Source organism: Caretta caretta, chromosome 12 (assembly GCF_965140235.1).
Source record: "Caretta caretta isolate rCarCar2 chromosome 12, rCarCar1.hap1, whole genome shotgun sequence".
NCBI classification, from domain to species: domain Eukaryota; kingdom Metazoa; phylum Chordata; order Testudines; family Cheloniidae; genus Caretta; species Caretta caretta.
In genome coordinates this window covers 16885832-16904164 of record NC_134217.1, presented here as the reverse complement: position 1 = coordinate 16904164, position 18333 = coordinate 16885832, and the positions used below count along the sequence as shown (strand labels likewise).

At 40.5% G+C, this 18333-nt stretch overlaps 1 protein-coding gene across 2 annotated transcripts in view; it reads left to right on the top strand.

The window, feature by feature from the left end:
- TENT4B (terminal nucleotidyltransferase 4B) overlaps positions 1-18333 on the top strand; it is a 52511-nt gene that overhangs the window by 10084 nt on the left and 24094 nt on the right. For both annotated transcript variants that reach the window (XM_075118369.1, XM_048816545.2), the window contains exons 2-3: positions 14892-15015; positions 18235-18281. In XM_075118369.1, coding sequence (XP_074974470.1) covers positions 14892-15015; positions 18235-18281 — 171 coding nt within the window. The remainder of the gene's footprint in view (positions 1-14891; positions 15016-18234; positions 18282-18333) is intronic.

Sequence of the window (18333 nt, the reverse complement as noted above, 5' to 3'; positions counted from 1 at the left end):
CGAACAGGCATACTAATTGCTAAAAATTAAAAATTACCTGATCTTTTTTTAAAGAAAAAGAAACCACTGAAAAATAATTTAACCCATAATCATGTAATATTTAACTCCTATTTAGTTTAGAAATAATAAGGTAAAAGTCAGGACTCACTGGTTCAACTCTGAAGCCTTTTTTAAAGGCATCTAGTAAATTTTAGGAAGATGTACATGTGATTTTTTGTTATTTAACTGACAAAACATGCAGTTTTGTAATATTTCATACTTGTTTTTAAACGCTTCTTATCCTCCTAATTAACAGAACGAGAATAAATCTTGACTTTTCAACATTGGATAGTTAAATGTGTTCAAAAACAACTAGTGTGCCAAAAAACTGTAGAGTTGGCTTTGACGTTAGCTTTTGTTTACATATGCACATGGTATAGAACTCCTAGCTGTAAGACAACAAAATGAAGACCCTTTATTATATTTAAAAAGCATTATAATAACACCACTTTCTTGTTCTTAATGTGAAAACTGTTGGAGAGCATGTTTTAAATGCATGATGGGTTCTTAAATTAGATAAAGTCTTGTAATCTTAGATGACATGTCTCAAGTAAGAGACAAGGTGATGAGGTAATATCTTTTGTTGGACTAACTTCTGTTGGTGAGAGAGACAAGCTTTCGAGCTTACACAGAGCTCTTCATCCGATCTAGGAAACATACTCCGAGTGTCACAGCTAAATACAGGATGGAACAGTCTCTCTAATATCCTGGGACCTACGTGGCTACAACAGCAGTGCATACATGTCTAACGTAAGTTGGCTGCAGGGAAGGGGAATTTTGTCGTGCCTGAAAATGGTTTTCTTCTGATTGATTAATCTGCATGGTTTAATGTGTCTCTCCTTGGGAGGGTGGGAGGATATCCTGATGACCAGGAGTGCCGCCTTGGCATCCTTTCTCAAGTTAAATAATTTTACAGGAGGAGCAACTTAGACCTTAAATCATCTTGAAACTTGAACCTCCAGTAGCAATCTTTCCCAAGAATACCATGACTCTTCTCACCTTAGAACAGGGTAGATACCCGGACTGAGGCAGAGGAACTCCTACTCCTTAAGGTAGCATTCCTCCGGTTCAGTACAGGAGTACTAGCACTTACACCATCTGTAGTTACCGTAAATGTTGTATATTGCTGGGCCATGGTCATGCAGGAGCCTTTGCCCCCGAAAGGTGCTTTCTGGTGACCTAGATGTTAATCCTGTTAGTAAATACATAGCCTGATTAGAGTGAATCTTTAATCCATGGTTTACTGATCACTCTGACCACCCAAGACGTTTCCCTTGGTGCAGTCAAGTGAGCCCTAATGCCTCTGGTACAGGAAAGCCCTTGCTTGGGCAAGGTCACTTTTTAAAACTTGTCACTAGCTTTCGAATCCTTTGTGGAGGCTTTAGAAGCAGCCAGTGCTTTCTTGGATGTTTCAAACAAAACAGACAGTCTATCTTTCTGAACTCTGTAGATGTGTGTGCAACAAATTATCGTATACGTGTATCGAGACAACAATTTTGTTTTCTTTCTATGGTTTTGGTCTAAAATTGATACATAAATTATCTCTGAAAACTGTGTTTAGTTTTCACATGAACTTGGACCTTTATGGTAGATTGATTTTATCCTTGTAGAGTCAGATACTTTAGTAACCTTCATGCATTTTCAGTTAACCAAAAGTATTGAACTCAACCTAATGCAATGGGGAAAACCGTCTTAAGCTGAATAATGATGGTGACTGCAAAGGCTCAGATAGAGTGTTGGGTCAACATTTGAGCTAGGCTTAAAACCACTGGATGTACAGCTGGATTTTTCTCTAATTATTTCTCAGGTGTTTTAGTTGGACTGTTGAATTAATAAAAAGAAAAGGAGTACTTGTGGCACCTTAGAGACATTGGTTAGTCTCTAAGGTGCCACAAGTACTCCTTTTCTTTTTGCGAATACAGACTAACACGGCTGTTCCTCTGAAACCTGTTGAATTAATGTATTTCAAGGTGTCTATGCAGAAAACCTCTTATTGACTTTGCTTGATGTTTACTTTGATTGTGGTTTGAACTTCAGTATCTGTTCTTATGGGAAACTTTCTCCCTTGGTATACCTGTTGTGCAACTTGGGCTCCTGCTGCATGACACTACATGCAGTCATCAAGGGCAGAGCCCCAATCTGTTCCTTCTTTCTGCCTGTGATTTTTGTCTCATCTATACCAGAATAGTTATTTCTCTCAACCTTTGTGAACTGTATGTAGTTAGTCTGGTCTTTAGCGTTAAGATAGTAAGTTTTAGCTGTATAAAAATAATTTAAATAATTTTTTTTGGATTTGATTTCCTCTTTTGGAGTTTTCTATTCAAGGTATACCCTGGTCACTGGGTTTCAAGCCTTCTTGCTTCAGTCATGTGCTAGCGAGCGACAGGCACAATAAATGCCTGAAGTGCTTGGGGGAAGCACATGAAGGACCAGTACCATATTTGCAGGGAGTTCAAGCTTTGGACGAAGAAGGGTAGAGAGGATAGGCTGAAATTCCAGCTGGTGGAGGTGATGCTCCAGCTACTCTTGGAGCCATCCTGATCTGACTCTATGCCAAGTACTGTGGCTTCAGTGAGAAGTGATCTCCAGCTTTAGTGGAATTCCAGTACTGTTTTCCCTTGTCTGAAGAGAGGAAGACATACAAAGCTTCCAGAGGGGCACTGGCCAGGGCAAGGTCTCCACCCTCCAAGTCTGGTAAGAGGGTTGAGGGAGTTGAGAAGAGTGCACCTGAAACCTAACCACTCCTCCAAATTGGTGCCAAAGCCTAGTTGGCTCTGGTTCTGCAAGGGGCACTGGCTCAAGCTCGGTCCTGGAGGCAGCACTGTCAACTTTTTTGGCACCACAGCAAGAGACCAACTTGGTGCCAATTGCCCCGGACGCATTTGTGGCAGAAAGAAACCTGCTCTCCCTCTTGGTGCAGGTGTATCCTTCCTTACAGGAGTCTGGTCCCTCAGGACTGCTGCCACTTGTGCCTGCAATTCAGCCTCCTGTACCACAGGAGGACAGGAAGCTCCTCGGTACTATCAAAGGGAAACCTGATCACTCCCATCACCCAAGACATTGCCCTTGGTGCCTTTGTGGTGGCATTACTCCATTGAATGCCAGGCTCTCAGCACCAATCCCTGGCACTCACTGGATCAGTCCTGCTGTTGTCAGAGGAAGGGGAACCTTGTTGTTGGACTCAGAGGTGGGATCTTACGTATCACAACTGCAAAGCAGGACCCACTGGTCTCCATACAGATTCTCTCTTCCCACTGTGACGCTTCAAGGGACCTGCCATGGGAATGTGTCCAGAACAATGGTGCCCTGCTCCATATCGGTGTTCATTTTGGAGCTCTTAGGGTTTCCCCCCAGCTTCCAGATCTTTCCCACAGCATGCATACTCAGTGCCCTCATCTAGATGGGCTTAGTCTACACACTGAGAAGCTCTGTCCACACCGTTTACCACACAATTGCTACTGGCAGCACACAGACATTATCACTGCTGTTGAAGTTGCACTTGCTCAGTCCAAGTGTAAATTGTTACATCTCCCAGTACTGTGCCAACTTGTTGATGTAATTGCTGGTTGAACTGCTTCAGCAGTACACTTGCCCGATCCAGTGCAATCTCTCAACGCTCTTGCTTATCCTTCAGTTACAGATTTGGAGGCTTAGAGTACTGGTTCTATCCCATGTCAAGATGACTGCACACAGGCTGAAGAGCAACTGAGGTGGTATTTGGCTGGTCTGTCTTCTGCTCAGCTATCTGTACTAGCTCCTGAGCCCCCAGAGCAGCAGAGGACGGATGGAATGAAAATGATAACTTGTTTGTCTCATGGCATATCAGCTGGAGGGGGGAAAAAAGGGCAAAAACCCAAAGGTTGGTTGGTTGGTTAGACATGCACAAATTTTCCAAAGTGTGCGTATTTTATTAAGGTTGCCACAGCTTTCCACTCACTACCTCCAATAGCATCTGAGACCTGAAAAAGAGTAGAAATAGATCACTAACACTACAGTGAGTAACAAAGCTTGCACTCATCTACCATCTTACTCATCCCCAAGAAGAAGTACATCTCCCCCTTTTTCCCCATGTCCCAACTGCCTTCAGGGGAAAGGGAAGAGCAATCTTCAGTTCAACCATAAAACCAGAATGGAGAAAAAATAATTGTTATTGAATAAATGAGTGAAATGGAGCATCTTATCTTCTCAAAGCACTGTTGCCTTTGTATTGGCAGTGGTCACCAGATCTTCATGTCCAGATGTGGTCCAGCAGTTTGAACAGATGTGTGTGACTTGTTCCTTGTACACCTGCAACTGTGAGAGTGCAGGAGAGTATATCCCATGCCTTTCAGTGCACGTATGTTTCTCCCCTTGCAGGATAGAACATCTTGAAGCACCTGTTGGAATAAATAAATAAATGTGAACAGGTGCAATAAGTTTTAGTTTATCGCTGTGTCTGCTTTAGGGAGGCTATTGTGGGAAAATACACAGATCTTGCCTACAGATTCCAGGGTTGCTGAATGTGGATATGATGTGCATATCTGTAATACAGACAAACTGCATTGGTGCAAGTTGCAAAAATACAGTTCTCTGCTATCTGTTTTTATATATATTTTCTAATGTGGCTAGCATAGTGGCACTGAAGTGTTGTCAAATGATTAAGAAGAGGAAAATAATCTTTGCTTTGAGATTAGATTTTAGAGAGGATCGGCTGACTTTACCTGTTATGTATTAACATTGTAAAGTATGTCTAAATAGAGCACTGGATGCAAATAATATATGTATGATTAGCAGTTCTCGTGTAATAAACAGTTCCAGTGGGGCTTGTTGGTATCAGAACTTTTGCTTGTAACTTAAATTGCATATGGTGCCTTGTTAGATTTGAAACTTCTTGTAAAATCATCTGTGATAGCTTTTAATCCTTTATAAAAATCTTTGACTGAACATTTTAATACAGAGAATCCAATTAGTGATTTTATAGGGACTCTTCTGTAGATCACTTTAATATTTCAAAATCTAATGCAGAAAACATTTCATAAAGCTTTGACCATTGCCTTGGTTCTCCAAGTAGCAAAACAGTATATCTGATTTTACTTGAAAAATTTTCATTGGCTACCTGTACAAATAGCTGTTAAAAGGACGTCATACTGAAATAATTGTTTTCCTGCTAATTAAATGTGAATTACTTGTAAGTTTGCCCTACATTTACTAAAGCTTAAAAGGATCAAAATTGCTGTGACAGTCTTAGTGCAAAGTCTAAGTTTAGACTTAAGTCTAGTTTAACTTGCTCCACGAAGTAAATGCCGTCTGATGTTTAGTTTTTTGTTGTGTAATCACAACTCAAAACAGAATTCATTAGTGAAGTTGAGACTAGCAGCATTCGTCAAACTTTTGGTCCTTATAGCTGTAAAGCAGATCTACTACACAATCATACATGAAGCTGTTTGTTAGTATGGGACAGTATATTTTGAGGTATGACACGCTTTAATTTATGGTAGTAACCATCAAAGCAATAGCATTTTTTAATAGCTTTGGGAAACGGGCTTTGGCATTTTAATTATGAACAGCCTAACCCCAAGACTGTAGTCACTTACTCATTTCCAGTATCCCAATAGACTAGCATATTTTTGAACAATTTTACTACAGATTCCTATCAGCAGAGATTTCACTGGTGCTACATTTGAGATCCCTTTCCTTGAGGGTAACTGGACCTCTCAAGCTAAACCAGTCATTTGTTCTTGTTTAGATATAATACATGCCAGACAGACTTTGCAGACATGCCAGACAGGCTTTATGTACACTCTTGTGATCAATAATGAAAACACATCTATCCAGAATCTTTTTATCACTAAGCTTGATAAATGGTTTTAAACCACCGCCCCCCACACACTATAAATGTGGAAATGGCCACTAGAATTTACTGGCAGAGCTAGATCATTGGAAATGGTTTGAAGGGTGTCTGTGTTCAGGCATAACTGTTGCAGCATAAACTGAAGTAATTGACAAACTGATCACTGCATTGGGTGCCTTCCTCTTGAGCCTCCAGAACAGATATCTGTAGCTTAGTAAGGGTTCTTGTTGCTTTTTCTTGAAATAAGAAAAGGAGTACTTGCGGTACCTTCGAGACTAACAAATTTATCTGAGCATAAGCTTTCGTGAGCTACAGCTCACTTCATCGGATGCATCGATGAAGTGAGCTGTAGCTCACGAAAGCTTATGCTCAGATAAATTTGTTAGTCTCGAAGGTGCCACAAGTACTCCTTTTCTTTTTGCGAATACAGACTAACACAGCTGCTACTCTGAAACTTTTCTTGAAATTTGATGGTGGTTTAAAAGAATCTCTTTAAAGGACGCTGTCAGAAGTAATCCCACCCCATCCTCAATCTTGCTCTTTAAAAGAAAAATGTATATGATGTTCCATTCCACCTTCCAAAATAGGGGCAACAAAAATAACTTCCTGAGTGAGAGTTGTAATGTTACAATAGCAGTTCCTCACTTTGGTATCCCATTCTCAATACATACAAGATATAATAGACCTGCGGTGGACATAACCTCTCTAGCCTCAAGGAGTGATAGTGAGTCCTCTCTGGGCTTATATAAGCACAGTAAGCACAAGTACTGCTTTATCTGTACTGGTATAATTTGAAGTATAAAGGTTTGTATACTGATATATATCTATAGCTATTTTTATACTGGAAGGGAAATGAGCAATATGGGCATAAGGCACCTCCTTACCAGTATAGCTGTGTCTACATGCTGGATTCTAATTGTATAACTATTTTGGTGTAAAAAAAAAAAAAAAAATCTCAATCTTAACTGACAGTTTTTATACTTGTACAGAAGCTGTGTGTACTGCATGACGCCCAACTGCAAAACCACCAGGTAGTCTTCAGCTAGGATTTTTAACTGTTCCAGCTCTAGATTTGGAGAGTTGATATTTTTCAGTATCAAGGTAGATCTCTTTTAGAAAGGCATGTCAATTAATTAACGCCCCTGTTCCCCGCCCTCTGACCGCCCCGACCCTTATCCCCACCCCTGCCCCCTGACCTCCACCCCGAACTCTCCTGGCCTCTATCCAACCCCCAGCACTGCCTGGAGCACCGGTGGCTGGCGGCACTACAGCCGCGCCGCCTGGCTGGAGCCAGCCATGCCACTGCGCAGCACCGAGCACCAGGTTAGGCTGGGCTCTGTAGCTGCGCTGCCCAGGAGCTCGCAGCCCCACCACCCAGAGCATTGTGCTGGGGGTGCAGTGAGCTGAGGTGCGGGGGGGGGGAGGGGACGGGACAGCAGGGGAGTGGCCAGCGGCTAGCCTCCTGGACCAGGAGCTCAGGGGCTGGGCAGGAGGGTCCTGCGGGCCGGATATGGTCCGCGGGCTGTAGTTTGCCCACCTCTGAGGTACGCCCATATGTTTAGGCGTGTATCTCAGATTGGAATCAAAACGCTGTGCAGTTTTCTTGTTGGCTTTGGAGAGTTAAATGTGAAAGAAGGAAGAAAATGAAGGACCAAGAAGGAAGAAAAGAAAGGACCAAAAAACACCTAATTATGGACTCAGCAATGGAATTTTTCCACTGCTGTATTGAAAGCTTTAAAGATATGTGAAGTTGCATATCATCTACCAAAGAATGTTAGCAGAAGTGATATTGTTTAGATGAAATGATTTTTAGATTTGGTGATCTGTTTTGTTTGAAACATCAGACTACAGAATAAATTTTAAATTTGACTATTGTATAATTGTTTTCTGCGACAAGACTAGTTTTTATACCCATCAAATCTGTGATTTAAGGCTACGTTTTAGTCACAGGTATTTTTAGTAAAAGTCATGGACAGGTCAGGGGCAGTAAACAAAAATTCACAGCCCATGATCTGTCCATGACTTGTACTATATACTCCTGACAAAATCTTGGGTGCTCTGGGGCTGGGGGCGTCACGGGTGCTGGGGAGGGTCTTGGCAGGGCTGGCAAGCTCCCTACCTGGCTCCACACAGCTCCCCGAGAGTGGCAGTATGTCCCTTGGCTCCAAGGCAGAGGCACAGCCGGGGGGACGCCGTGTGTTGCCCCCACCCTGAGCGCCGGCTCTGCAGCCCCCATTGGCCAGGAACTGTGGCCAACAGGAGCTGTGGGGGCAGTTCCTGTGTGTAGAGGCAGCACACAGAGCTGTCTGGCCACGCCTCTGCCTAGGACAGAGCTGAGGGACATGTCACCACTTACGGGGGAGCCCCCCAAGGTAAGCGCCGTCTGAGCCCTCACCTCCTCCTGTGCCCCTACCCCAGACCTGAGCCCCCTCCCACACCCAAACTCCTGCTGCTGAGACTGGCCCAGCAGCAGCTGGTGTGGTTGGCTTAGCGGATGCCCAAGCTGCTCAGGCAGCCCCCAGGCCAGCCGCACCGGCAACTGCAGAAGTCACAGATGTCACGGAATCAGTGACCTCCGTGACAGTCTTGCAGCCTTACGTATGATTATTCAGTATTGAATAGAAATTCCTTCTTTTCAAAAAGAAAGCAAGAAAATAAGTTGTGACTTAAGTTTTAAACTCAACTCGGAAATTTTTTCTGAACTCTTTCTAGAATAAGTTTATTCTTATCCTGTCAGTGAAAGATAAGGCTTTTGATTCACTGAAGAAATTTGCCTGCATTCTTGAGTTGAAACAATCCTGAATGTACTAAATGAAGACAACTTTCATCCTGATTGAGGCACAGCTGATTCTAAAATAGTCTGAACAGTACTTCATATCTTTTTCGGAATAAAAATGGTCCTACAGTTCATGTTTTCCCAGGAGTCTTCATTAAAACTCCAGGAATGAGACTTTAGTTCAGATTTTAATCCTGTCTCTCCTTGACACTTGCCAAATGCATACCCATCAAGCAGAATTTTTGCTTATTTTGTTCCTCTACCACTTAATTAGTTGATTTGAAAAGTTCTAAAAAATTGTGAATAATTGACTGGTTCATTTTTATGCTGTTTTGGGGGTCATACTACTTGTTCACTAATATTCATGTGACAGCCAGTATACATGAAAACATACCTGCTACAAATTTGTGAATAATGGCAGCCCCCCTCTTCTGTAGTTAAGAGAGAAATGTTCAGTAGAAAGCAGAAAACATACTGAATAACCAGTCACACACCATGAATAGTAAATAGTTCATCATCTGTTCACTGACTATCTGGAATAACTTTCAAAGGGCTCCTAAATCAGTTAGGTACCTCCAAAAATTCTACTTGGTCTGGAAACTTAATCATCTGAACTATTAATCAAATAACATTCTGAGCTGTAAGGATTGTGAATCTCTTCTCCCCCAAAATACCATATTGTAGCCTCTAGCTTTCCCATTAAAAACTGGGTTTCCCTTTTGAGGCATCTGATTTTTCACCCATTTAAATCCATAGTAAAACTTCCTTTGATTTCAGTGGATACAGAGTTGAGCCTTTTGTAAAATCATTCTTAAAGGTACAGCTAGTATAAAAATTTTTTAAAAATCCTTGCTTACAAATAAATGTCCCAAGAAGGGATTTTAACAAAATTTAAAAACCTAAATTGTGTCTTTAATTGAATATAGGGTTGGCATTCAGTAACAAGGTATTTCTGCTCCTGTGGATATCACATCGCCCCTGGTTGGTTGGTTTTTGTTTTTCCTCCTTATTCTGCACCCTGAGACTTTCAACTGGTCTGCTCTTATTGAGGTCCAGAATGAGATGAGTAAATCTGAATCCGGTTACCAGATTTGCATAACTACTTGAAGCTGAAAACTGATAAGGATATGGCTATTTTCTACAAAGTCAACTTAATCTCTTAACAGGCAGGTTTGAACTTTTGCTCAGCCCCAGGATTCTGGTGAAGAAAAAATACTCCATCTATAATCCATATCTTCAGTCGTTTTTCATGAAAACAGTACAGCCCTTGATGTTCGTGCTAACTTTCACTGATCGCAGTGCTGGATTTACAGTACAATTTTAGTAATAGGTGAATTTCTAATATATGTGAATATAAATCCAATTAAAAATACAGTAAACAGTACTGTGAAGAGTGTTTTATTATGGCTATATAGCCGTTTCCTTGAAGAGAAATGTGTCTGGTTGCACTGCCCCTTCTCTGTCCCCTGCTGGAAGCACTGCCACCTGGAGAAAGAGTGGTCACCTGGAAAAGAAGAGCAGTGAGGTGAGACCACTGAACAGACTGTTTTTTTGTTGTGCAGGTTAAAAAGACCAGGCATCTGTTTCTGAGTTGAATTTGAGTTGAACAACTAATTATTACTGCATTAGCAAGGGACTTGCTGCACAAGACTCCTTGCTTCCAATGAGTTTTGACAGTATAACAATTATTATTGCAGTGTAACAATTTCTTTTAAAAACAAAAACAACCAAGGCTTTGTTTTATATCCAAAGTAACTTAATGAATGAAGTGGCAATTAAATAGTAAGAAAATACTGTCATATTGCGAGAACTAATTTGTGGATACTTTTCATCTTTAAGCTAAAGATTTAGAATTCCTCTTGAGACACTTGCAAACAAATTCAGCATTCTCTTTAATAGTCCAGTTAGGGTACATCTACACTGCATGCTGAAAACACCATCCTGGCCACTATGGATGTAGAAGCCCTCTACACCAACATTTCACACAAAGATGGACTACAAGCCGTCAGGAACACTATCCCCGATAATGTCACGGCAAACCTGGTGGCTGAACTTTGTGACTTTGTCCTGACCCATAACTATTTCACATTTGGGGACAATGTGTATCTTCAAATCAGCGGCACTGCTAAGGGTACCCGCATGGCCGCACAGTACGCCAACATTTTTATGGCTGACTTAGAACAACGCTTCCTCAGCTCTCTAATGCCCCTCTCGTCCCCTAATGCCCCCTTGCGCTACATTGATGACATCTTCATCATCTGGACCCATGGAAAAGAAGCCCTTGACGAATTCCACCATGATTTCAACAATTTCCATCCCACCATCAACCTGAGCCTGGATCAGTCCACACAAGAGATCCACTTCCTGGACACTACGGCGCTAATAAGCGATGGTCACATAAACACCACCCTATACCGGAAACCTACTGACCGCTATTCGTACCTGCATGCCTCCAGCTTTCATCCAGACCACACCACACGATCCATTGTCTACAGCCAAGCTCTATGATACAACCGCATTTGCTCCAACCCTTCAGACAGAAACAAACACCTACAAGATCTCTATCAAGCATTCTTACAACTACAGTACCCACCTGCTGAAGTGAAGAAACAGAATGACAGAGCCAGAAGAGTACCCAGAAGTTACCTACTACAGACAGGCCCAACAAAGAAAATAACAGAACGCCACTAGCTGTCACCTTCAGCCCCCAACTAAAACCCCTCCAACGCATTATTAGGGATCTACAACCTATCCTGAAGGATGACCCAACACTCTCACAAATCTTGGGAGACAGGCCAGTCCTTACTTACAGACAGCCCCCCAACCTGAAGCAAATACTCACCAGCAACCACACACCACACAACAAAAACACTAACCCAGGAACCTATCCTTGCAACAAAGCCCATTGCCAACTGTGTTCACATATCTATTTAGGGGACACCATCACAGGGCCTAATCACATCAGCCCCGCTATCAGAGGCTCATTCACCTGCACATCTACCAATGTGATATATGCCATTATGTGCCAGCAATGCCCCTCTGCCATGTATGTTGGCCAGACTGGACAGTCTCTACATAAAAGAATAAATGGACACAAATCAGACGTCAGGAATTATAACATTCAAAAACCAGTCGGAGAACACTTCAATCTCTCTGGTCACTCAATTACAGACCTAAAAATGGCAATTCTTCAATTAAAAAAAACTTCAAAAACAGACTCCAATGAGAGACTGCTGAATTGGAATTAATTTGCAAACTGGACACCATTACATTAAGTTTGAATAAAGACTGGGAGTGGATGTGTCATTACACAAAGTAAAACTATTTCCCCATGTTTATTCCTCCCCCCCACCCCCCGCCGATTGTTCCTCACACATTCTTGTCAACTGCTGGAAATGGCCCACCTTGATTATCACTACAAAAAGCTTTTTTTTTCTCTCCTGCTGGTGATAGCTCACCTTACCTGATCACTCTCGTTACAGTGTGTATAGTAACACCCATTGTTTCATGTTCTCTATGTATATAAAATCTCCCCACTGTATTTTCCACTGCATGCATCTGATGAAGTGAGCTGTAGCTGACGAAAGCTTATGCTCAAATAAATTGGTTAGTCTCTAAGGTGCCACAAGTACTCCTTTTCTTTTTGCGAATATAGACTAACACAGCTGCTACTCTGAAACCTGTCGGGAGTCCAGAGCACTTCTGACTTATGGTTGTATCCTTGTGTTACTTAATTTTCTGTCTCTTGGCTTTTTAGCTTGCACCATTAGCAGTTAGCAAAATCAGACATGCTAACGTTTTAGAGGAAAATGGGATGTGGGTATTTTTTCATAATTTGGTTGGATAAATGACAATGTCAAACAAATACAACTACTTATAGAAGGTCCCTGATCAGGGTCAGGTGATGCATCAAACAGTTGTTGTATATAGATCAGTTGATATTCTGCATATTATTCTGTTTAATATATAGGTGTTCTTACAGAATTGTTGCTACTTGAGTTAATAGGAATGTAATGTCCATTAAGAACTATAGGAGACAAATCTGTAACAAAGTAATCTTATTTTAAAGCATGAGAACCGAACTTTGTCACTCAGTTTACTGTTTACTAATCAAGTAACTGCATTAATAGACTGCTTTTTCCCATAACCTCTGGAAACATTCAATTTATCATTTTTTCCCCCCTTTTTTAAATTACAAACAGGAAGAGTTAAGTTATCGTGCTTTTTTTTAAAAATTCTGGCAGACTGACTGTTTAACTAGCATCCTCTTCCTTTGTCACTGCAGGCTGTACTTAACAGTAAATCTGTACATTAATCTCTGTACTCCTGGCCATTAGCTAGGAATCTCAGTAGTAAGTGGTAATGTGACCCAATGACTGAAAAATCAGATGTTGCCTAAAAAGCTCTGTTGGCCATGGAGTATTCAGACTAGAGTTCCCCAGTGTGTGCATCTCACAGAAACTTAATTATCATGATAAGGTTATAGTGCTAGAAGAACTTGTAAAATATTACCAACAGACTGAATTGCATCAGGATTTCTAAGAGGAAATATTAGTGGTAGACTAGGAGACCTTTTGAAAAACCAAATGATTAGGTAAGCAAATACCTCTAAGTAGCAGATCACAAACAGTAAATTGAAGGATGTGTGTTTTGGTCTCATGTTGAAGATTTTTGAGTGAAGAATGCAAGTGGGGAGAGGAGGAAGGAGTAAGACAGTAGGAAGACAAGTTTTATAGTAACAACCAAGTGAACACTGAAAGAGCAGATTTGCTGTTAGAAACACTCTGTAGCACTACCTGAGGAATAGAATGTCATGCATAAGCATGACCTAGTCATGCTAGTGTAAGAGACTAAGAAATTAAACTAATTATACAAAGAACATAGATAAATACTAAGTCAAAAATAAAGAAAATATTTGATCCTCTAATCTCTTGTCAGTTTTAGTAATCTACGATGTTACTTGTAACAGAAGAATATTAAAATGTTTCAGGCGGATGAAATTTGAGTTGCGTATCTCTAGTCATAATACTTACCATTCTGTCCCTTTCGGATGTCCTTCATCTATTTCATGACACCTGTGGTATAGCTTCCATTGTGTGTGGGGAGACAGGGGCAGTGGGGGAGGCTAGGAAGACATTTCACCTCCCATCTGAGGACCTCAATTTTGTAAATCATTCCTCTTGGCAGTCCATCAGAGCTTCCAGGAAAGATGCATTTGTTTTTACAAATAACTTTTTTTTTTAAATTTCTCTTTGAAACATCTAGCTGCTATTATAATGGTCACTGTAGGAAACAAGTGAAATAAACTCATCAATCCTATGTCAGGGATTTATTTAATCTTGCAGGAATTCAGTGACTGTTTAAATTTGGTGGTGTTGACAGAGGAAACATGGTGAAAAATGGGCTTTAGTTTTCTGGTTAGTCAGGAGGATGTTGCTACGTGCTAGTGCAAATGGATACACAAATTTCCTGGACTTGTGTAATGAGACTTGTGTTTAAACAGCTATACGAAGCATAATTTATTAAAACCCCACCCAAAATGTGGGGGGGGGGACTTATTTTAAAATAATGCAGCTGATCAGCTGACTGCCAACTTCATTCTATCCTGTGTTCTGTTGACGTGTGTACACAACTCCTTTTTAACGGTAATAGGAGAATACAGTGCTTAGTGTGAACATTTCTGCTTAGCAGTGGGCAAACAGGTACGTATAACTCAGATGACTCTAACTACAGACAACTGTTTGTTAGTTCACATTTGTTTAAATGTCTCAGTTGATTTTGTGTGGATTAACAAATCGCTTGTGCTGACACAGGCGATGACTCAGTGGTGACAAGGGACTAACCGAAAAGGTTAGCTTAAAAGGCTTTTGTTTAAATATTTGGAAACTGTGCGTACTCTGAACTCCTCATTAGACTTTCTTGAAGATTTAAAGCTTTATATATCACGCTGATGTTAACATATTTAGTGGTGCTATTTCTTTCACTTTTAGTGTGAACAAAAACAGCTTTGATTAATTTCCATATTCTTTGGAAACATGATATAAGCATATCCTATATTTTGTAGATTAATGTGTTTGAAATTAAACTTCCATAAATCTGAATTTACTTTTGTTGAAGGCAGACAATAGTTTTGTTTAAAATTAATGTTCAGTGTCCTTGAAATATTTCTAAACCATTTGAGATAATAGCAGCCTTTTTAATTTTCTCCCTTTTTTAGTTAACTTTTATCTTTTTTTCTTTCTTCAGTCTTCATGAAGAAATCATTGATTTCTTCAAGTACATGTCTCCCAGACCGGAAGAAGAAAGAATGCGAATGGAAGTGGTGAACAGAATAGAAAACGTTATTAAGGAGCTCTGGCCAAATGCAGATGTGAGTAGGACTTGGCATGCTCTAACAAAAAGCTTTGGCTCTGGGTCTTTGTAAACAGCTTTTTTTTATTTGTTACACTATCACTTTTCCCCTGATTACAAAAATAACTTTATGCTCAAATTGTGATATAAAAGATATTCACTATTTCTATGGCACCATACCTGAGCTTAGCACTTTAGATATATATATGAACAAAGGCCCTGGTCAGGGAAGCTAAATTAGACATACTAGCAACAAAGGAAGGGTATGAAATCTAACCAGAATTATATTTGGGTGTGTGTTACTATGCATCTCATTAGTTCTTGCCTCCCACTCTTAAGTAACGTTAAAAAAAAAAAAAAAAAGTTAAGGGACGAGTGTAGAAGAACATGACTGATGGGGGAGGCCTACCCGATTGCATTGAGGTGGCTTTTCCTGCTGGAAAAGAGAAGCTTATGTTCATACAGGTATAAGAGATGGTGTAGGAAGGAACATGTGACTTAGATTAGGGTTTCTCAGGACAGTTTTTTTTGGTGGCCTCAGAGTGTGTCCACCAACTCTTGCTCGTGGCCACTCACACTTTTTCCTAAAATACTTGTTAGCTTTAGGAAAAACAAATAAATATGCACATATACATGTTCAAAATCATTGTAATTTATTTATTGCTAGCTTGTAAGTCTGTGGTTAAAAGTGATATTAACAAACATATAAATATCACTTTTCATAGCGTATTTACTCAGACCCAACAAACCTGGGGACAGATTAAGCCCTGGATTCAGGGGTAGGGGGAGACAACAGGAGCCAGGGGTGATTGGGTTGGGGGAGACAGTTGGGAGCCAGAGCCTGATGCTCCGTAGCCAGAGCCCAAAGCCCTGTGGCCGGAGGATGGAGCCCGAAACTGCATGGCCCCATCCTGGGGCCTGCCACTGTGCAGCCAGAGCCAAAAGCTGGAGCGCGAAGCCCCATGGCCAGAGCCTGCCACGCCACCATCCCAGGGGTGAAGCCCAAAGCCTGAGTCCCACTGCCCCGGGAAGGTGAGTAACTCACCAGCTGCCTGCTTCTCCAGCGTTGTGCCCCAGCTGTCTCCAGAAGGGGAAGGGCCCGATCCCTACTTGCAGCCCTAGCAGCCAGCACTAAGGCAGTGCATCCAGGAGCAACAGTGGTGTAGATGATAGTGTAATGCTGTAGCTCATGACTAAAATTGTTGTTGTTGTTGTTCTCATCTTGTAAAATCTTTGCGTGTGCTTTCAAATTTAAACTGTTGACTCTGTTATTTAATTTTAAATAAAGCATTACTACAATAAATTAACTCCATAGAATGTAATTTAGAAATCCAATATCGTTTCACTTGCCCCAAGGATATTAGTTGGTAGGTGTTTTACTGGGGGAAGCTTGAGTGGTGCCTGGTCTCTGTCCATGGCTCTAGCCAGTGCTATTCACATTAACTTCACATGTAAGTTTGTTTGTTTGGTTTGTTTTTAAAACCCTATAAGTCTCAGATGTGACAAATCTAGATACAGTGTAACTTGAATTTGAAATTAACTAAGATTAACTGTTCTTGTATACTTTGACACCAAAACATATAACCAGTAAGGTATAAACACTATGAACAAGCATGTGCTGAAACCATTTATGAGCACAAACAATAAAATAAAATGTGTTCCCATGAATGAAACTTTAAAACAAGACATGGCACATACATTGTATGCTTCCCCACAGCAATAAAGAAAGGGATAAAAAGTTGATTGGGTAAAACTATGTATCTTAAATTGTAACTTTATTTATAGACTTCAGCAATTGTCATTTGCTCTCTTATTTGAGGGGGATGTGCTTAGAAGGAAACATTCCTAATAAGTGAGATTTGTTCTTGGCATCAACTGGGTTCCACCATGAGAGAGGCTTTAATTACACTGAAACTGAACAACATTTTGTGATTTTAAGTGAAGGCATTTAAAATAAAATAATTTGACAAAGTGAACATTTAAATCTTGCTAGTATTGTATAAACAAAAGTTGTCATACAATGAAATTCAGAGGAAAGCTTGTCACATTATCCTTAACTGTACTTGGATATTACACAGTCCTCTGCGTTGGTCAGAGAACAGTTGACGTTGCATACCTTGTACGATTATGACAATACCATAGTTGGACACAAGATGGGAAGTAGTAAGCTTAAGTCTATTTAAATTGGCAAACATAAGATTCACTGTTTTAAATGTTGGGGTGGGAGGGGAGAAGAATATAAACTGGCTTGCAAAGGGTTCCTATTTTGCATTAATTGTGGGTGTTGTCAGGATTTGTTTTTGTTAGAATAAATACCTCTGGATACATTGCATGGTAAAGGTTCTCTCAGAAACATTAGCATTGTGTTAATGCAGTGGTTTTCAAACTTTTGTGCTGGTGACCCCTTTCACATAGCAAGCTTCTGAGTGTGACATCCCCCTCTCCCCCCAAATTAAAAACACTTTTTTATATATTTAACACCATTATAAATGCTGGAGGCAAAGCAGGGTTTGGGGTGGAGGCTGACAGCTTGCGACTCCCCCCCCATGTAATAACCTCGCGACCCACTGAGGGGTCCCAACCCTCAGTTTGAGAACCCCTGTGTTAATGTCTGCAAAATCCAAGACCGAAGGAAGAAGTCAGTAAGGCTTGGTCTATGCTAGCAACTTATGTAAAACTGTTGCTCAGGGGTATGGAAAATCCTGTCATATCAGCAATGGTGTTATACCAACCTAATTCCCAGTGTAGTGATGCTTTTCTCTAGTATTATTATTTTTAAAAATAGTTTCTTACACACTTAAGTATTTTAAAATGAGAGATTTGTAATGGAAAAGCTGATGGAGCGAGAACTCTGTCTCAAGCAGCACTTTAATTAGAAATAATATTTATTCTGATACTCTCTTCTATCGTGAATATTTTAGGCCTATTGCTGCATTGCTCTATTTCTAATCTTCTTTTAAAGTTAAAGATGTAAATACTTGACTTTGCCAAACTCCTCTGTTTTATGGTCATGTTAAATATTTCAAAAAGAAAAGGAGGACTTGTGGCACCTTAGAGACTAACAAATTTATTTGAGCATAAGCTTTCGTGAGCTACAGCTCACTTCATCGGATGCATTCAGTAATACCTAAAACTACCAGTGGAGGGTAGCAGTAGTCAAACTTTACTAGTCACTCGATTAGATAATTTGTTCAGAAATGTAAAAGGTGCATTCTAATGTCCTATTTCTCTGTTACAGGTGCAGATATTTGGAAGTTTTAAAACTGGTTTATATCTACCTACTAGGTTAGTACCTTTCCAGTAACTTCTTATACATTGTTCAGGCATGTTTTGAAAT